Source organism: Oncorhynchus kisutch, linkage group LG29 (assembly GCF_002021735.2).
Source record: "Oncorhynchus kisutch isolate 150728-3 linkage group LG29, Okis_V2, whole genome shotgun sequence".
Classification (NCBI taxonomy): domain Eukaryota; kingdom Metazoa; phylum Chordata; class Actinopteri; order Salmoniformes; family Salmonidae; genus Oncorhynchus; species Oncorhynchus kisutch.
Genome location: NC_034202.2, coordinates 33,028,880 through 33,046,829, shown reverse-complemented (window position 1 = coordinate 33,046,829; position 17,950 = coordinate 33,028,880). Strand labels below are relative to the sequence as shown.

General features: G+C 42.9%; 1 protein-coding gene across 2 annotated transcripts; it reads left to right on the top strand.

Moving 5' to 3' along the window:
* The first annotated feature begins 694 nt into the window (after positions 1–694).
* On the top strand, positions 695–14,455 carry LOC109873890 (uncharacterized). 2 transcript variants are annotated; one of them, XM_020465597.2, is made up of 5 exons: positions 695–944; positions 1,834–1,885; positions 7,718–9,912; positions 12,056–12,361; positions 12,683–14,455. In XM_020465597.2, exons 3-5 carry the CDS (start codon positions 7,734–7,736, stop codon positions 12,946–12,948), a joined length of 2,751 nt encoding a protein of 916 aa, XP_020321186.1. In that variant the 5' UTR covers positions 695–944; positions 1,834–1,885; positions 7,718–7,733; the 3' UTR covers positions 12,949–14,455. The 2 variants fall into 2 exon arrangements, with proteins under 2 accessions (XP_020321186.1, XP_031665316.1); XM_031809456.1 differs by lacking the exons at positions 695–944; positions 1,834–1,885 and adding an exon at positions 6,476–6,691.
* The last annotated feature ends 3,495 nt before the right edge of the window (positions 14,456–17,950 follow it).

Here is a 17,950-nt window from a genome sequence, read left to right as displayed (position 1 = left end):
CTCTTTGGATGAAAGGGTCCTAGCCAAAAAAAGAAAAGCACTCTTCGACAAGCCTTCATTATTCACATATATATATATATATTCCCGAGACAGTGTAAAAATTCAATAAACATTCTGTTGTATGTGTGGCAAGGTTGCCTTTACAAAGGCAGCCCAATTGCTGACCTTTTTCCCCCACAAATTGGTATTTTGACCAATCAGATCAGCTTTGAAAAAGATCTAACGTGAAAAGATCAATTAGTGGAAAGGAATATCAGAATTGGGCTACCTGTGTAAATGCAGCCTTACAGATACAGTCCTAATGTGTGGGATATGTAGGCAATAGGATATGTGAAGAGGTTGAACAATGGCTGAAACAACATTCTGTAGTTGTACAACTACAATGAAACAATCGATTTGTATTCAAGCTTTCACTGTTCCATAATTTCACATCCAGTACAACACTGGTTTATAGAATACCTATCACTTTTATCACCAGCTCCCACCCTGTCGAAAGACATAAGAGCCTACCATTTTATACTTCACACTGCTCAAGACGAGGCTTAATTTGCTGGCTGCCTTATCACATATTACTTGCCATTGGTCTGGAATGATGTCATCCACTGTACAGACCACAGACCCCACCTCCTTACCCCCCCATTTCCTCCAGCAACCTCTGTCTTCCTCTCACGCATAAATCCGAGCGCACATTTACACACGCACAAGCACTGACACTGGTATGGTGTAAGCACTTTTTCTATGTTTAATTTTTTTATTATTAATAATAGATGGTTAGTGTCGATGGTCCTATATTTTTCTATGTAAGCTTATACCTGCACCGCATACGGATCCGAAAATATGATAGGTCCTGCAGTGCAAACAAATGTCTGGACAACAACAATGAAAACGTAAGGAATTGTATTACACGGAGAGCATGAAGATAAAACGGAATTGTCACTCCTAACGTAAGTAAGTTTATTTTAAACACTTTAGCCAGCTTAGCTTGACGAACAATATGTCATGTCTGATATTAAATCACTGATTATTATAGGCTATTGTTGCCACATGATGATCCAGCACTATGGCTATGTGTTACACATTTATATGCATATAAGAAACGCCAGTGCGTTAAAATGCCATCCAAATTAGAACAGTGACGTCCTCGAACTAGGATCCCCTTCACTAATACATCGGACACTTACTATTTTTACGGGACACTACGAATCAAGAGCGATTAAATTCACCTTCATTACTTATTAACCGCCTGGCAGTCTTTGCCTAAATATCTGCAGTCTTTGCGAAAATACGTTCTATTATTGATCAGGACCAAACATGAGAGTGAAAGTGATACGAGACGATGACGATTCCTTTTCCATGGCCTAATTTGGACTACCAAACCGGGCTATGATGCTGGAGTTGTAGGTCATGCAGACTAAGCTATAAGGCCATAGCCATTATTTATTGCACATTATTATTTACCTAATTCTTTGTTGTTGCATGGTTTTTTTATGAATTATTTACATGATATGCGTTTTCTATATTACAATTTATTATTATCTTGGTTATTTTTATATAGCCCAGGCCTAATAATTCTAACATAGCCTATATGCGATCAAAGTGCAACCGTAAAACGCCACTCATGGAGATGAGAAGAGACTGCTTCTTATTTCCTGCCAGTGACACACAGAGACCGAGACGGGACCCTGAGCATAATGATGTCTGACGATGCGCGAAATCATTTCACTCTCATATGATTCCACCTTATTTATGGGATTCCTCTGTTATCAGCAGTCAATTTATTAGTGTTCTTTCAACCATGCCTTTTGTTGTTATTTTTATCCTCTTCTCTTGCAGGCGCAGCAGGCCTTTATTTGTCCACAGAAAACCGGGATAAATACTATTGCAGGTAGGTCTGTTTGTGAATGTGTAGAGACACGAAGAAAGGTCACTGAAGGCTTCAAATAGAACCTTACAATTTCAGATAATTTCAGCAGTAGATTGATAATAAGACCCCAAAGATACATACAGTGCCTTGTGAATCTCACATGGTCCTCTACTTCAGAGTCAGAGTAATCATCAGGTTACCTCTTTCACCTTTGTGACATGAGGGGACAGAATTTCAACAGTTTCCAAAAAAAATTGCCACTCTTTCTATCATTATAACAATAATCACATAATGGTATAATGGATGGACTTCTTTTGCACATCATAATATTTTTATGTAAGCCTAAGTTCTAATATTTCTTTGCCCTTTATCAAGCCTCCAAATTCAGAACCTCTTTTCCAAAATGTATGAAGACCTACTGGCTGCAATTTTAGATAGGGTGACAATAATGTTCAGAATGGGGCTGATGAACAATGATGATAATGATCTCGAGGCATAGCTTCAAGCATTTTCTTAAGTATGTTTTTTAGGTTTGCAATGTGTGTTTTTGGTCTGACTGTGCTTAGATAGTATGATTAATACACTGCTACACTGTTTTCATGTACAGTGGGGTCTGAAATTATTGACACCCTTGATAAAGATGACCAGAAATGACTGTATACAATAAACAATTTAAATACTGAGCTATATTGTATGCTAAAGAAATGGGTAAATTATATTATTTTCTACTAATACAGTTGCTCAGAGAAAGAGATTTAGTTTTACAAGTTATATATTTTTTTCTCAAAACGGTGGTGGTCAAAATGATTGACACCCCTGTTTGTTATCAATACATTTTAATTCATTACCTTGCAAGGATAACGACATTGATACCTTTTAGAAAATGTGTTGGAGAACACATTTGAAGGGATTTTAGACCATTCCTCCATACAGAATCCATCCAGATCCTTGATATCCTTCTTCATCTGCGCTTATGGACTGCCCTCTTTCATTCTAACCACAGGTTTTCAATGGTTTTCAAGTTCAGAGTATGAAATGGCTAATGCAAAATGTTGATTTTGTGGTCAATTAACAATGTCAAACTATGCATACGCACAACTTCTAGAAGGTTGATCCACTGTATTGCAAGCAAATATGCTTATTGTTTATTTGGGGAAATGGGAGGTGTTTGATGCTTTTATTTATTATAAGCCTAAATCATAATCATATTACAGGACCTCACTGAGCACAGGTGTCAGTTCAACTAATTTGGTTGAGTTGTCAACTAACGTGAATTCAACGTGAAATCAACTAAACATTTTACCATATCAATGGATTTAAGTTAAAAGTTTGGTGAAAAAAATACAAAATTCCTTTACGTTGATGACTTTTTGCAAACCCAATCAGTTTTCCACATTGAGTCAATGTCATCACATTGAATTGACATTGAAATGACGTGGAAACAACATTGATTTAACCAGTTTTTGCCCAGTGGGACATGTCTCTCCTTTTCTGACAGAACTGGTTTAAATGATTCATGCTACACAACAAATTGTAGGCTACCATTTATCAATCGCTCATTCAATTGCCAAGCATGCTCGAAATTAAGTAGCTTTGACTGTATGTGACAGTATGGGTAGGCTACATTATTGCTGTGCGATAGAGCGCAACATCATAGGCTAGCCTATTTCATTTCAGAGCCTATACCAAGGAAGGAGATAGAAGCAAAATCATGTATTGATAAACAAAATATTGAACATCAGTTTGTCTTTTGCATAGAAGTGTGGGCTGTAGCATTTACTTTTAATTTGTTCGAAAGGACAAGCAATCTTTCACAATGTACAACCAGTGTTTGTCACTCATTAGGCAGCATGCATTTTTAGTTTGGAAAAGTCACTGCAGAGTTCTGCCCACACATCTACAGAAATGTGATAAAATGTTCTATTGCGCTTTCTTTTAGGAGCTGTCATGGCCCATTCCAACATCTCCAAGCCATACAGCAAATGAGGGTGTTTTTGTTCCCATAAAATATTAATTGAGGGCGTTTTCCAGGCGGGGTTTTAGCACAAATATAATATGGCTCTGATTTATCAATGAAAACATGTTCCATCCACATTTTGATAAATCCCAATCATTTGTGGCGCCACGTATACCAGAATTTAGTAGGAAACAGTTGATAAATGAGGCCCCACCCACTGGACACAGACGTCAATTCAACATCTATTCCACATTGGTTGAACGCAATTTAATTGAAATTACATAAAAACAACTTTGATTCAACTAATGTTTGCCCTGTGGGCGGGCATTTACATTTGTTGGATGACGTGAAAATTCGACAGCATCATGATTGGTCACAAAATCCTCATTTTGCAACGGCCGTCTCCGGACATGAAAACCATTGAAAACCTATGGTTTTAAATTGAAGAGGGCAGTCCATAAGTGCAGATGAAGGATATCAAGGATCTAGAAGTATTCTGTATGGAGAAATGGTCTTCGATCCTTCCAAATGTGTTCTCCAACTCATCAAACATTTGAGAAAAAGTCTCAGTGCCATTATGCTTGCAAGGTGAGCTATTGAAAACAGGGGTGTCAGTAATTTTGACCCCAACTTTTTTGAGAAAAAAAAGTATTACATGTTAAACCAAATCTGTTTCTCTGAGCAATTGTATTATTATATTTGAATTATTTATTTTAAACAGTCTGCTCATCTTTATCAAGGGTGAATATAATTTCAGATATGTGCTGATGAGGCGTTTACAATGTGTGATCAGAGTGATGTTGACTTCCACCATTACAAAACTGGGTCAATGTAACCCCCACCCCCTCCACCACAGGCTACAAAGGCCAGGCTGAAAAAGGACAAAAGATGAGGATACCATCACCAAGTTCTGTGCGTTGATGTATGCATGTGGAAATGCAAACATGGTGTGCTTTGTCTATGGGTTGGTGTGCGTGTTGCGGGGGTGTGAATACGTCCTCGGTGCCTTTTTGCCATGTTTCTTCCTCCCCTCTAGTCTGTAGTCTACCCTGTCACATCATATTCTGTCTCTTTATATCCCTGTCCTCCCATCTCTCTATTTCTCTCCCAACCTCTCCCTCTGTATTTTTCCTCCACCTCCTCCTCACTCTCTCTCTCTCTCTCTCTCTCTCTCTCTCTCTCTCTCTCTCTCTCTCTCTCTCTCTCTCTCTGTCTCTCTCTCTGTTTTTCTCTCTCTCTCTCTCTCTCTCTCTCTCTCTCTCTCTCTCTCTGTTTTTCTCTCTCTCTCTCTCTCTCTCTCTCTCTCTCTCTCTCTCTCTGTCTCTCTCTCTCTCTCTCTCTCTCTCTCTCTCCCCCTCCCTCTCTCTCTCTCTCTCTCTCTCTCTCTCTCTCTCTCTCTCTCTCTCTCTCTCTCTCTCTCTCTCTCTCTCTCTCTCACCCTCGCTCTCTCTCTCTCTCTCTCTCTCTCTCTCTCCCTCTCTCTCTCTCTCTCTCTCTCTCCATTGCCCTGTCCCAGAGAATCTTCTTTATTGCAAAAAAAACGAATTAATGGGTTTTGTCATAGTAAATAGGGGTTAGTAGATGACAAAAGCAAAGTCGTTACTACAAATGAGAATTAGGCATCAATTGACCCCATGTTTTTATTTAAAGGGTAGAAAAAAATGATAATGAAAATAATACAATATCTAAAGCTTTGCCCAGAATTCCCTCTCTCCTCCAGTCTTTATTCAAGTATTTCATGACGAAGTGCTTATTTATAGGTTACGTACATCGATGGTCAGTCAGTGCCTCAGGCAGTTACAGCTGGCTCTCTAGTTTGCTGTGCTATGGCAAAGGGCCTTTTCTAACAGGGAGACATTTGGTTCTACTCCATGTCTCCCACCATTCTTTTGACCTAACTTCAATTTCACCAAAATATTTCACCAAAATATTATTAAAACAAATCAAATAAATCAAATCAAATCAAATGTTATTTGTCACATGCACCGAATACTGACGCAAGCAGCAGAATTACATTTAAAAAACAGATTAAAAAAAAACTTATGGAACAGCGGGGACTGTGAAGCAACACAAACATTGGCACAGACACACACACACACACACACACACACACACACACACACACACACACACACACACACACACACACACACACACACACACACACACACACACACACACACACACACACACGATAACATACGCACTATAGATACACATGGATTTAGTACTGTAGATATGTGGTAGTGGTGGAGTAGGGGCCTGAGGGCACACAGTGTGTTGTGAAATCTGTGAATGTATTGTAATGTTTTAAAATTGTATAAACTGCCTAAATTTTGCTGGAACCCAGGAAGAGTATCTGCTGCTTTGGCAGCAGCTAATGGGGATCCATAATAAATACAAATACAAATACAGGTATAGACCTTACAATGAAATGCTTACATACAAGCCCTTAACCAACAATGCAATTTTAAGAAAAATAAGTGTTAAGAAAGTATTAACTAAAATAAACTGAAGTAAAAAAATAAAAAAATAAAAAAATAATGAAACAGTGGTGTCTGCCATGTTTTGGCAAAATCATAAAGGCTGTATTTTGGTCATTTTGTTTTGATTTAATTCCTGTGTGTTTTTGGTGTATATTTTTTCCAATCTAACGGTGACTAACCGAAATATGCTTCACATATTCTTCTGAGTGTTCATCACGGTGGTAGCAGAAGTCAAGTAACAGTCATGTGTGTGTTCATCTTGAATTCGAACTCTGCAACAATTTCAATTAATATGCATTATCTATACAGGGTTATAAACTGGGGGGTTCCAGCCCTGAATGCTGCTTGGCTGACAGCCGTGGTATATCAGAGCGTATACCACAGGTATAACAAAACAGTTATTTTTACTGGTCTAATTATGTTGGTGACCAGTTTATAATAGCAATAAGGCACCTCAGAAGTTTGTTGTATATGGCCAATATACCACGGCTAAGGGCTGTATCCAGGCACTCCACGTTGTGTCTTGCTATATTGGCCATATACCACACCCCCTCTGGCCTTATTGCAGAAATAACAGATGTACATATCTTGTGTACTAGGTATGTATACACAGACTGTTTAATCGTATTTCCCAAAGTGATGTTTTTTTCAAGCAAAAGTGTCCATAACTCCATACCTAGTCTGTTACGAGGTAGTTACATAGCTTGGTGTAGGACCGATGTGATGTAAATATGTCTCCGAATTCAAAAAATGTGATGATGTTGATGATGATACCACAGTGTTGTGGAAGCTCTGAAAATATAGTTTGCCAAGATACCAATTCCTTCACACTGGAAGAAGTTCAGCTACACTACAGCTACCCTTAAGAAACCTATGTATAGTTTACTGAACTAAGGTTACTTTGAAAAAGTAGTTCACTATATCGAAACTACTTTGTGATAAATGATCATATCTAAATCTGAAATGTCATAGACTACAAATTGCAGAACAGATTACTAAGATGTTAACAGAATGTTTAATTTAGCCTATTAAAAACAAAAACTATGTTTCAGGTGAGAATTAGGCTGGTTTGATACTGAAAAAGAAAGTAAATTCTTGCCTACTTCACCCATGTTTTCTTTTCTTTTTGCAAAAAAAGTAGTGTAGTTCCAGTAGTTAGTTACATCGCTACATGGCAAAAAAGTTATGAACTACTGAAAACACTACCAAGATTTCAATTTAGTTAAATACCACCAAGCTACTGTAAAATGTAGTTAAATTACTAGTTCAATTACATGTAGTTTACTACTCCCCAACACTGTGATACCAAAAGTAATTTAAAAAAATCTGTGACCTTAATTTGATATTTTATCTGAGTATAATCTTAACATTGTTTCTCTGTTTCTTTCTCCCTCTCTCTCACACACACAGCTTTGTGTAGACCCAGATGCCTCCACTCCCTATTGGCGAGCGCATAGTGGTTATTCAGCGCCCTAAAAACTTGGCCCTACGTGGGCCCTCCCCACAGACCTCACCACAGCCTCACTCCCATATAACAGCCCTCAGCAACAAACCTCTCTCCCACCCTTCTCATCCCCACCCTCCTCAGTCCCACCCTAATCCTCCCTCCCAGAATTCACTGTCTTTGGAATGCAAGAGCAGATCATCATCCCGTCTGCAGAAAACCAAGGGCAACAAGGCTATCGTGTCAGAGGGTGTCAGACACACCGCTAGCCACTGTCACAGCAACGGGACCGTGACTCTTGGCCCTAGACCCCACCAACACACACACACCATCGACATCAAGCTATCCGTGAACAAAGGCACAAAAGGACAAGGGCACAGCAACACTTTAGGTCGCAGTGGGAGTGTGAAGGTGGGCAAAAAAAGGGTCTCGTTGTGCTTGGATCCCGGATACGGGGAGAGAAAAGCTGGGGGAACATCAGGGAAGCCTGGAGGAGCAGTGCAGCAACTCCAAAACCACCCACAGAACCAGATCAAGGCCTCACTAGGCAATCACCATCAGAATCATCTGGCTGTGTCCCCAGGAGGGGTTCTAGAATTTGTCCCAGCCCAGAGACAGCAGTCCAAGTCCAGAAGAGAGAAGGCGCAGGAAGCAGCTTCCAAAGTCTGCTCTGCCAGCTTCCCCCCCAGAGGTGCCCGGGAAGTGCCCTGCGTGGGTAACAAAGAGAATTCCAAACTGGGACCTGTCCATGAAAACCCCAACGCCCACAGCCTGCCCCGCCACCACAACTCTGTTCCTATTCCCCATGCCTCTGTCCTAAACTCCCATTACCCTGCTTCCCCTCCCTCCCACCAACCCTGTGCTTCTACCTCGTTCCAGCAACCCCTCAACAAGCCCCATCCATCCCGTGGCAGGGACCATCGCCCTCAGATCCTCCACGGCCTACCCCTCTCCCCCTGTTCCTCCCGTGGAGGTTTCCCCAGCCCAGACCACACCTGTACCATAGACTTCTCCCATCCCTTCAGCTGTGGCTGCTGGAAGCTGGTCCGCTGCAGGGGGGCCAGGGGACGTTCTGCTGGCTGTCAGGGGGGTGGGGGGAGTCCATCTTCCTCTTTTTCCTGCGCCCACGGCCACGGGGTTGGAGGGGTGAACCACAGAGGGGGCTCAGCAATGGGTTTAAGAACTCTGGGGGGATGTTTGTCCACAGCCTCCACCACCAACACCTCATCCTCCAACAGCACTGTGTCGGACTACCGGACGGGCTTGCTCAGACCCCTGCGATGTGCCTCCTGCTCCGGGGAGGCAGGTGCCTTTGAGAGTCCTGCTGCATTCCGCAAAAAACTGGTGGGGGGATGCCTGCCCTGTACCCCACTATCCTCCTCAGCCCCGCTGCGAGCCTTACAGAGTTGTGTGAGTGGCTGCAACCCCAAAGCCAGTCAGGGCGGCAGCTCTACATGCAGTTATTGTAGCAGCGACCCCATAGTGGTGACCTTCAACCCCCACCGGGGCAGAAAGCCCCCCGGGATGGGGAGGGGTATAGTGTCAGGGCACCCCATGGGGGTATTCCCCGCCGATGACGATGATTACAGTGTGCGCACAATCTGGCCCGAGGAGCTGGCGAAGAAGATGACCAGGTCTAAAACTCAACAGAACCACCAGAGCTGTGCCGGGATGGGGATGGGAATTGGGAAGACATGTGCCGGTCAGAATCAGAACAGCAGCAATGGAACCAGCCCTGTTATACTGGACTGTAAGAACCTGTTGGAGTTCACCCGGAATCAGATAACAGACCACGCTGGCCGCCGCCGGCTTCAGCAGGGCAAGATGGCCGTCCTGGATTTCATTGGGTCTGGGTCTGGGCCTGGGCGAGATCCAGGCCGGGACTCGCTGAAGAGGCTCTGGAAGAAAGGTGGGGAGACAGGGATGGTGGATGGCATGGGGCAGGAAGACGATATGGCATACCCTCGCACCCCCTCCCCCCGCTCCCCCTCTCCCCAATCCCCTTCTTCCTTCTCAACAGCACCGTCAGTTCCCAGCACTCTCCTCAAACCCAAACCAAGACAGAGAGATGCAGAGGGACGGTATTCCCTCCCCTCCGCCCCGTCCCTCCACCTGGTCCTAAACTCAGTCAACAGAGAGCAGGATGAGGAGAACGGCAGAGGTAAGGATGTCATACACACTTTTTTGTTTCAGTCTTTTAGTTTATACTATATGACCAAAAGTATGTGGACACCTGCTCGTCAAACATCTCATTCCAAAATCAATGGTCCCCCCCTTTGTTGGTATAATAGCCTCCACTCTTCTGGGAAGACTTTCCACTAGATGTTGGAACATTGCTGCGGGGACTTGCTTCCATTCAGCCACAAGAGCATTTGTGAGATCGGGCACTGATGTTGGGCAATTAGGCCTGACTTGCAGTCGGTGTTCCAATTCATCTCAAAGGTGTTCGATGGGGTTGAGGTCAGGGCTCTGTGCAGGCCAGTCAAGTTCTTCCACATCGATCTCGACAAACCATTTCTGTATGGACCTCACTTTGTGCATGGGGGAAATGTCATGCTGAAATAGGAAAGGACCTTCCCCAAACTGTTGCCACAAAGTTGGAAGCACAGAATCGTCTAGAATGTGATTGTATGCTGTTGAGTTAATATTTCCCTAAGGGGCCGAGCCCGAACCATGAAAAACATCCCCAGACCATTATTCCTCCTAGTTGGTCCTATGCATTGGGGCAGGTAGCGTTCTCCTGGCATCCGCCAAACCCAGACTTATCTGTCAGACTGCCAGATGGTGAAGCGTGATTCATCACTCCAGCGAACACATTTCCACTGCTCCGGAGTCCAATGGTGGCGAGCTTTACACCACTCTAGCGGACGGTTGGCATTGCGCATGGTGATCTTCGGCTTGTATGCGGCTGCTCGGCCATGGAAACCCATTTTCTAAATCCCCGGTGTACAATTATTGTACTGACGTTGCTTGCAAAGGCAGTTTGGAACTCGGTAGTGAGTGTTGCAACCGAGGACAGACGATTTATACGCGCTACATGCTTCAGCTCTCGGCGGTCTCATTCTGTGAGCTTGTGTGGCCTACCACTTCGCAGCTGAGTTGTTGTTGCTCCTAGGCGTTTCCACTTCACAATAACAGCACTTACAGTTGACCAGGGCAGCTCTAGCAAGGCAGAAATTTGACGAACTGACTTGTTGGAAAGGTGGCATCCTATGACAGTGCCACGTTGAAAGTCACTGAGCTATTCAGTAAGGCCATTATACTGTCAATGTTTGTCTATGGAGATTGCACCTGTCAGCAATGGATCTGGCGGAAATAGCTGAATACACTCATTTGAAGGGATGTCCACACACGTTTGTACATATAGTGTACTTCTGATGGTTATGGACTGTTGTACATTTTTGACAGAAAGTTATGGACACTTAGATAGTTTCAGTTAAAAAAATCCCCAATGGATAAGCCAGCTTTCATGTCTGACTGCAGAAATGACCATTTGTTTCAGTAAATCTCTTTCCTCCTATTCTCATTACTGTCTCTTTCTTCTACCTTTCCCTGCTTCCCTTTCTTTTAAATCCCCTGCCTATCTCTATTTATATGTTACGGTGTTCTAACATGTTGGTGATTTAAGAGGAACCTGGGGATAATGACTGTTAATTATAGCCTAGGCTCTGGAGAAAAAAGAGACAGAGAAGAGAGAAATGGAGAAGAGCACTGATAAGAGGGGGAGATTAGAATAGCTGAATTAATGTTATTTTTTCCTAAGGGAAATGGGGTCACTGACGCTGAACCCTGTCAGTGGGAGATTAAGCTGTACTCGTTTAAATGATGAAGACCCAAAAAGCTATAATGTATTCTCTATTCTTAATAGTTACTTAACTCCAGCCTCCTCCCACTCCATTAAGTGAGTGCAGGATGTGTTGATGACCTACAGTATAAAATGAAGAGAGTAGTTTCAGACATCTTTTCATGTCTGTACCTTTCCCTCTTCCTGTTAGGAGAATATGTCTGAAATTATGTAAGCATTTGAGCAATTCCTCAGAGCTGCATACTTCTTTGCCCTGCGTGTGTAAAGTGAACGCCAATGATACTCATGCTCAAACAAGAACTATAAATTAGATAAATTGTACACTTTCATTGTCTCTCCTTCATTCACACATCTCTTCATAACTCTTTCTGTCTCCAATGCTTGATCTATGTTGGCATGCTTCAGGGTGAATGCATGTCAGCCAGTGATCCAAATCGAATGAAATTGCCCTTTCTAACAGAAATCTATCACTGTGTTGTGTTGCCCTCTCCTATCCCAGTGCACCTCACTCTGCCGCTCTCCTCCTCGCTCCCGGCTTCCCTGTCAGATGAGAGTGGGATGACCCCTGACGTGGAGAATGCGGTGGTGAGCCCCATCCTGCCCTTCCTTTTCCTGGGCAACGAGAGGGACGCCCAGGACCTGGACCTACTGCTGCATCTCAACATTGGCTACGTGGTCAACGTCACCACACACCTGCCCCTCTACCACCTCGGCTCCAGCCTGATACACTACAAACGACTGCCGGCTACCGACAACAGCAAGCAGAACCTGCGTCAGTACTTTGAAGAGGTGTTTGAGTTCATTGGTGAGCTGAACAATATTTACTTTCATGTTCTACGGCGCTCTCTATCCCTGTTCTTGTCTTTCAGTCTTTTTCTCTCTGAGCTTAGAATATTTGACACTTGAAGTATTTTAGCAGTGAGATAAGGTAAGGATCATGATGATTCATATGTTAAGTTTTTCCTCTGATCTCGATCTCCTATTTCAACGTTTTTGACTGGGGAGACAGTTAGGGAGCTATAAATGGATCAAATGGGAAGATGGGAGAACTGGAGAGTCAGATCCAGAAAAAGCTGTGTATTTGATGAATTTCAGCGATCTGATAGCCACCTCTTTTTATCCACAGAGGAGGCACACCAGAGTGGGCGTGGAGTGTTGGTTCACTGTCAAGCAGGCGTGTCCCGCTCGGCAACCATCATTATCGCCTACCTGATGAAGCATACCCTGATGACCATGACGGATGCCTACAAGTACGTGCGGGGCCGTCGTCCTGTGGTGTCTCCTAACCTCAACTTCATGGGTCAGCTACTGGAGTTTGAGAGGGACCTCAATTCCGGGGTCACTCCTCGCATCCTGACCCCCAAACTCAGCGGCCTGGAGACCCAGGTCTGAGAGTGGGAGACTGATTAGAGGGACAGAATGGAGGGATGGAGGAAACCCGCATTGGGCGAGCCATAGTTTTGTGAAGGAGAAATTAAAGGTAGAATGATGAAGAAGGGAACGCTGATTAACAGATTGTCCATATTGGCATAGATGATGAATTGATGATTGAAATAGTGCACTTCTATAGATTATGGGAGAAATAATTTGATTGGTTATTTTATAAATAGTCTCATTTCTGGCCAACCTGATCTTCATCCAATTCCATTTGTAATTTTGACCATTTTTATACAATGCTTAGATATCTGACAGATAAGGGGGCAGGTAGACTAGCGGTTAAGAGCGTTGGGCCATTAACCGAAAGGTCACCGGTTAGAATCTCAGAGTTGACTTAGTGAAAAATATTCTGATGTGTCCTTGAGCAAGGAGCTTAACCCTAATTTCTCCTGTAAGTCGCACAGGATAAGAGCATCTGCTATATGACTTAAACATGTAAATATTATCTCCCATGATCCACTGTGATCAGATGACTCATTTGATGCTTGTGGTTTATAGAATTACAGAAACTAAGGAAGTGCAATGAGTCCTGGTCTGACACAAGGCCATTTACAAAATCAATAATGCATGCAGAACCAGAATAGAAACAACTATAGTGACACCCCACCATTAAACTATGATAACCCTATACATAGCTCCAGAAAGGTCATTCCAATGCATTTTACCCATCAAAATGTTTGGTCGTTTAGAATATTGCCTCTCAACTGAAGTGACACAGTCCCAGAGGACAGCTGATCTTGCCATATTGTTGGTTTAGTTCTGTCTTTCCTAACTGGATTGTAAATGTAAATGTCAATGTCATTTTTTTTTTTACTCTTGTGAGAATTGTTCAATATAGCATTGTGTGACTGGTGGAGGAGTGAGCGGATTTAAATGTGCCAATTCTTAGAGAAATGGGTTGAAATCAGAAACCTACAACACTGTGGATGAAACCAGAGCTGGTGTCAATAGAAGGATGGTAAATAGAAGCAGCAATGATACACAGGCAACGTTGAACAGATTCAGCAGACTGTTACTGAACTGAACTTAGTCATGGATCTATCCATGTTGTCTTTCCAACAGACAATGGTTGGAAAGATATAAGAAGATGAACCCTACACTCTTAGAAAGAAGGGTTCCAAAATGTTTCTTTAGCTGTCTCCCCCTCCACCCTTTTTGGTTCCAGGTAAAACCCTTTTTGGTTCTAGGTAGAACCCTTTTGGGTTCCATGTAGAACCCTTTTTGGTTCTACACAGAACCAAAAGGGTTCTACCTGCAACCAAAAAGTGTTCTTCAAAGGATTATCCTATGGGGACAGCCGAAGAACCTTTTAAGGTTCCAGATAGCAGGTTTATTTCTAAGAGGGTACATAGGTGTGTGCTTAAATTAAGACAAAACTGCACCAAGATATTCTTTGAGTGTTCTCCTCGTTTGTGGAATATTTTGCCTCTACATGTTTACCATTACAGAGTATTTATTTTGATTTATATGTTTTGTCATTTATTTTGCATTGTTTGTCACTGCTTAAATTCTACTTAAAAATATATATATTCTATACGTATGTGTTCAAATTGAACATGAATTGCAGAGAAGGAAGTCAAGACAACAGAGGGAATATAGAAAATCCTCTTGATCATTTCTTGCAATTGTGAAACATACACTAGTAATGAGCGCATCAGACTTGAAAGATGAGACAGAAAGATAATCCTTGTCAACGTTTCCATTTCACCCATGGCCTAAATAATTATTGTTTTATTTATTTTTTTGTATTTTTAGACCAGTTTATTGATTTATATTGAATTAATTAAATCCAGTGATTGCCAAACTGTGGACTTTTGAGGTCCACAGCCAAACTATTTGGTTGTGTATGAAAATGTAATACACAGTTGAACTATCCTAATGTTTAGATAGTATCCATGTTTCAAAGTTCAACAATCCTAATCTTTAGACAGTATCCATGCCTTTATCTGCCTTGTCTGTCTTCCTGTTTATCGGCTCATCTATCTTTATCTATCCATTCATGCATCCATCCTGGTCTTCAGTTCATTTGTTCTTCCTGGTCCGTTTATTTCCTCAAGCTGTTTTCAGCTATACCATGTTTCTGTATACCAGGGCTCTCCAACACTGTTCCTAGAGAGATACCCTCCTGTGGGGCTCCAACCCCAGTTGTAACTAACCTGATTCAGCTTATTTTTTATTTTTTTTTATTTATTTCATCTTTATTTAACCAGGTAGACAAGTTGAGAACAAGTTCTCATTTACAATTGCGACCTGGCCAAGATAAAGCAAAGCAGTTCGACACATACAACGACACAGAGTTACACATGGAGTAAAACAAACATACAGTCAATAATACAGTAGAAACAAGTCTATATACGATGTGAGCAAATGAGGTGAGATGAGGGAGGTAAAGGCAAAAAAAGGCCATGGTGGCAAAGTAAATACAATATAACAAGTAAAACACTGGAATGGTGGATTTGCAGTGGAAGAATGTGCAAAGTAGAAATAAAAATAATGGGGTGCAAAGGAGCAAAATAAATAAAATAAAATAAATACAGTAGGGAAAGAGGTAGTTGTTTGGGCTAAATTATAGGTGGGCTATGTACAGATGCAGTAATCTGTGAGCTGCTCTGACAGCTGGTGCTTAAAGCTAGTGAGGGAGACAAGTGTTTCCAGTTTCAGAGATTTTTGTAGTTCGTTCCAGTCATTGGCAGCAGAGAACTGGAAGGAGAGGCGGCCAAAGAAAGAATTGGTTTTGGGGGTGACCAGAGAGATATACCTGCTGGAGTGCGTGCTACAGGTGGGTGATGCTATGGTGACCAGCGAGCTGAGATAAGGGGGGACTTTACCTAGCAGGGTCTTGTAGATGACATGGAGCCAGGGGGTTTGGCGACGAGTATGAAGCGAGGGCCAGCCAACAAGAGCGTACAGGTTGCAATGGTGGGTAGTATATGGGGCTTTGGTGACAAAACGAATGGCACTGTGATAGACTGCATCCAATTTGTTGAGTAGGGTATTGGAGGCTATTTTGTAAATGACATCGCCGAAGTTGAGGATTGGTAGGATGGTCAGTTTTACAAGGGTATGTTTGGCAGCATGAGTGAAGGATGCTTTGTTGCGAAATAGGAAGCCAATTCTAGATTTAACTTTGGATTGGAGATGTTTGATGTGGGTCTTGAAGAAGAGTTTACAGTCTAACCAGACACCTAGGTATTTGTAGTTGTCCACTTATTCTAAGTCAGAGCCGTCCAGAGTAGTGATGTTGGACAGGCGGGCAGGTGCAGGCAGCGATCGGTTAAAGAGCATGCATTTAGTTTTACTTGTATTTAAGAGCAATTGGAGGCCACGGAAGGAGAGTTGTATGGCATTGAAGCTTGTCTGGAGGGTTGTTAACACAGTGTCCAAAGAAGGGCCAGAAGTATACAGAATGGTGTCGTCTGCGTAGAGGTGGATCAGAGACTCACCAGCAGCAAGAGCGACATCATTGATGTATACAGAGAAGAGAGTCGGTCCAAGAATTGAACCCTGTGGCACCCCCATAGAGACTGCCAGAGGTCCGGACAGCAGACCCTCCGATTTGACACACTGAACTCTATCAGAGAAGTAGTTGGTGAACCAGGCGAGGCAATCATTTGAGAAACCAAGACTGTCGAGTCTGCCGATGAGGATGTGGTGATTGACAGAGTCGAAAGCCTTGGCCAGGTCAATGAATACGGCTGCACAGTAATGTTTTTTATCGATGGCGGGTTAAGATATCGTCTAGGACCTTGAGCGTGGCTGAGGTGCACCCATGACCAGCTCTGAAACCAGATTGCATAGCAGAGAGGGTATGGTGAGATTCGAAATGGTCGGTAATCTGTTTCTTGACTTGGCTTTCGAGGACCTTAGAAAGGCAGGGTAGGATAGATATAGGTCTGTAGCAGTTTGGGTCAAGAGTGTCCCCCCCCATTTGAAGAGGGGGATGACCGCAGCTGCTTTCCAATCTTTGGGAATCTCAGACAGAGAGGTTGAACAGGCTAGTAATAGGGGTGGCAACAATTTCAGCAGATCATTTTAGAAAGAAAGGGTCCAGATTGTCTAGCCTGGCTGATTTGTAGGGGTCCAGATTTTGCAGCTCTTTCAGAACATCAGCTGACTGGATTTGGGAGAAGGAGAAATGGGGAAGGCTTGGGCGAGTTGCTGTGGGGGGTGCAGTGCTGTTGACCAGGGTAGGGGTTGCCAGGTGGAAAGCATGGCCAGCCGTAGAAAAATGCTTATTGAAATTCTCAATTATAGTGGATTTATCAGTGGTGACAGTGTTTCCTATCTTCAGTGCAGTGGGCAGCTGGGAGGAGGTGTTCTTATTCTCCACGGACTTTACAGTGTCCCAGAACTTTTTTGAGTTAGTGTTGCAGGAAGCAAATTTCTGCTTGTTAAAGCTAGCCTTGGCTTTTCTAACTGCCTGTGTATAATGGTTTCTAGCTTCCCTGAAAAGCTGCATATCACGGGGGCTGTTCGATGCTAATGCAGAACGCAATAGGATGTTTTTGTGTTGATTAAGGGCAGTCAGGTCTGGGGAGAACCAAGGACTATATCTGTTCCTGGTTCTAAATTTCTTAAATGGGGCATGCTTATTTAAGATGGTTAGGAAGGCATTTTAAAAAAAAGAACCAGGCATCCTCTACTGACGGGATGAGATCAATATCCTTCCAGGATACCCCGGCCAGGTCGATTAGAAAGGCCTGCTCGCTGAAGTGTTTCAGGGAGCGTTTGACAGTGATGAGTGGAGGTCGTTTGACCACTGACCCATTACGGATGCAGGCAATGAGGCAGTGATCGCTGAGATCTTAGTTGAAGACAGCAGAGGTGTATTTAGAGGGCAAGTTGGTTAGGATGATATCTATGAGGGTGCCCGTGTTTACGGCTTTGGGGAGGTACCTGGTAGGTTCATTGATCATTTGTGTGAGATTGAGGGCATCAAGCTTAGATTGTAGGGTGG

Excerpts from the sequence above, each read along its gene's own strand:
- LOC109873890 (XM_020465597.2), top strand. The coding sequence starts at position 7,734 with ATGCCTCCACTCCCTATTGGCGAGCGCATAGTGGTTATTCAGCGCCCT. Across the intron at positions 9,913-12,055 it reads GGATGAGGAGAACGGCAGAG|TGCACCTCACTCTGCCGCTC; the intron begins GTAAGGATGTCA and ends CTCCTATCCCAG. Across the intron at positions 12,362-12,682 it reads AGAGGTGTTTGAGTTCATTG|AGGAGGCACACCAGAGTGGG; the intron begins GTGAGCTGAACA and ends TTTTATCCACAG.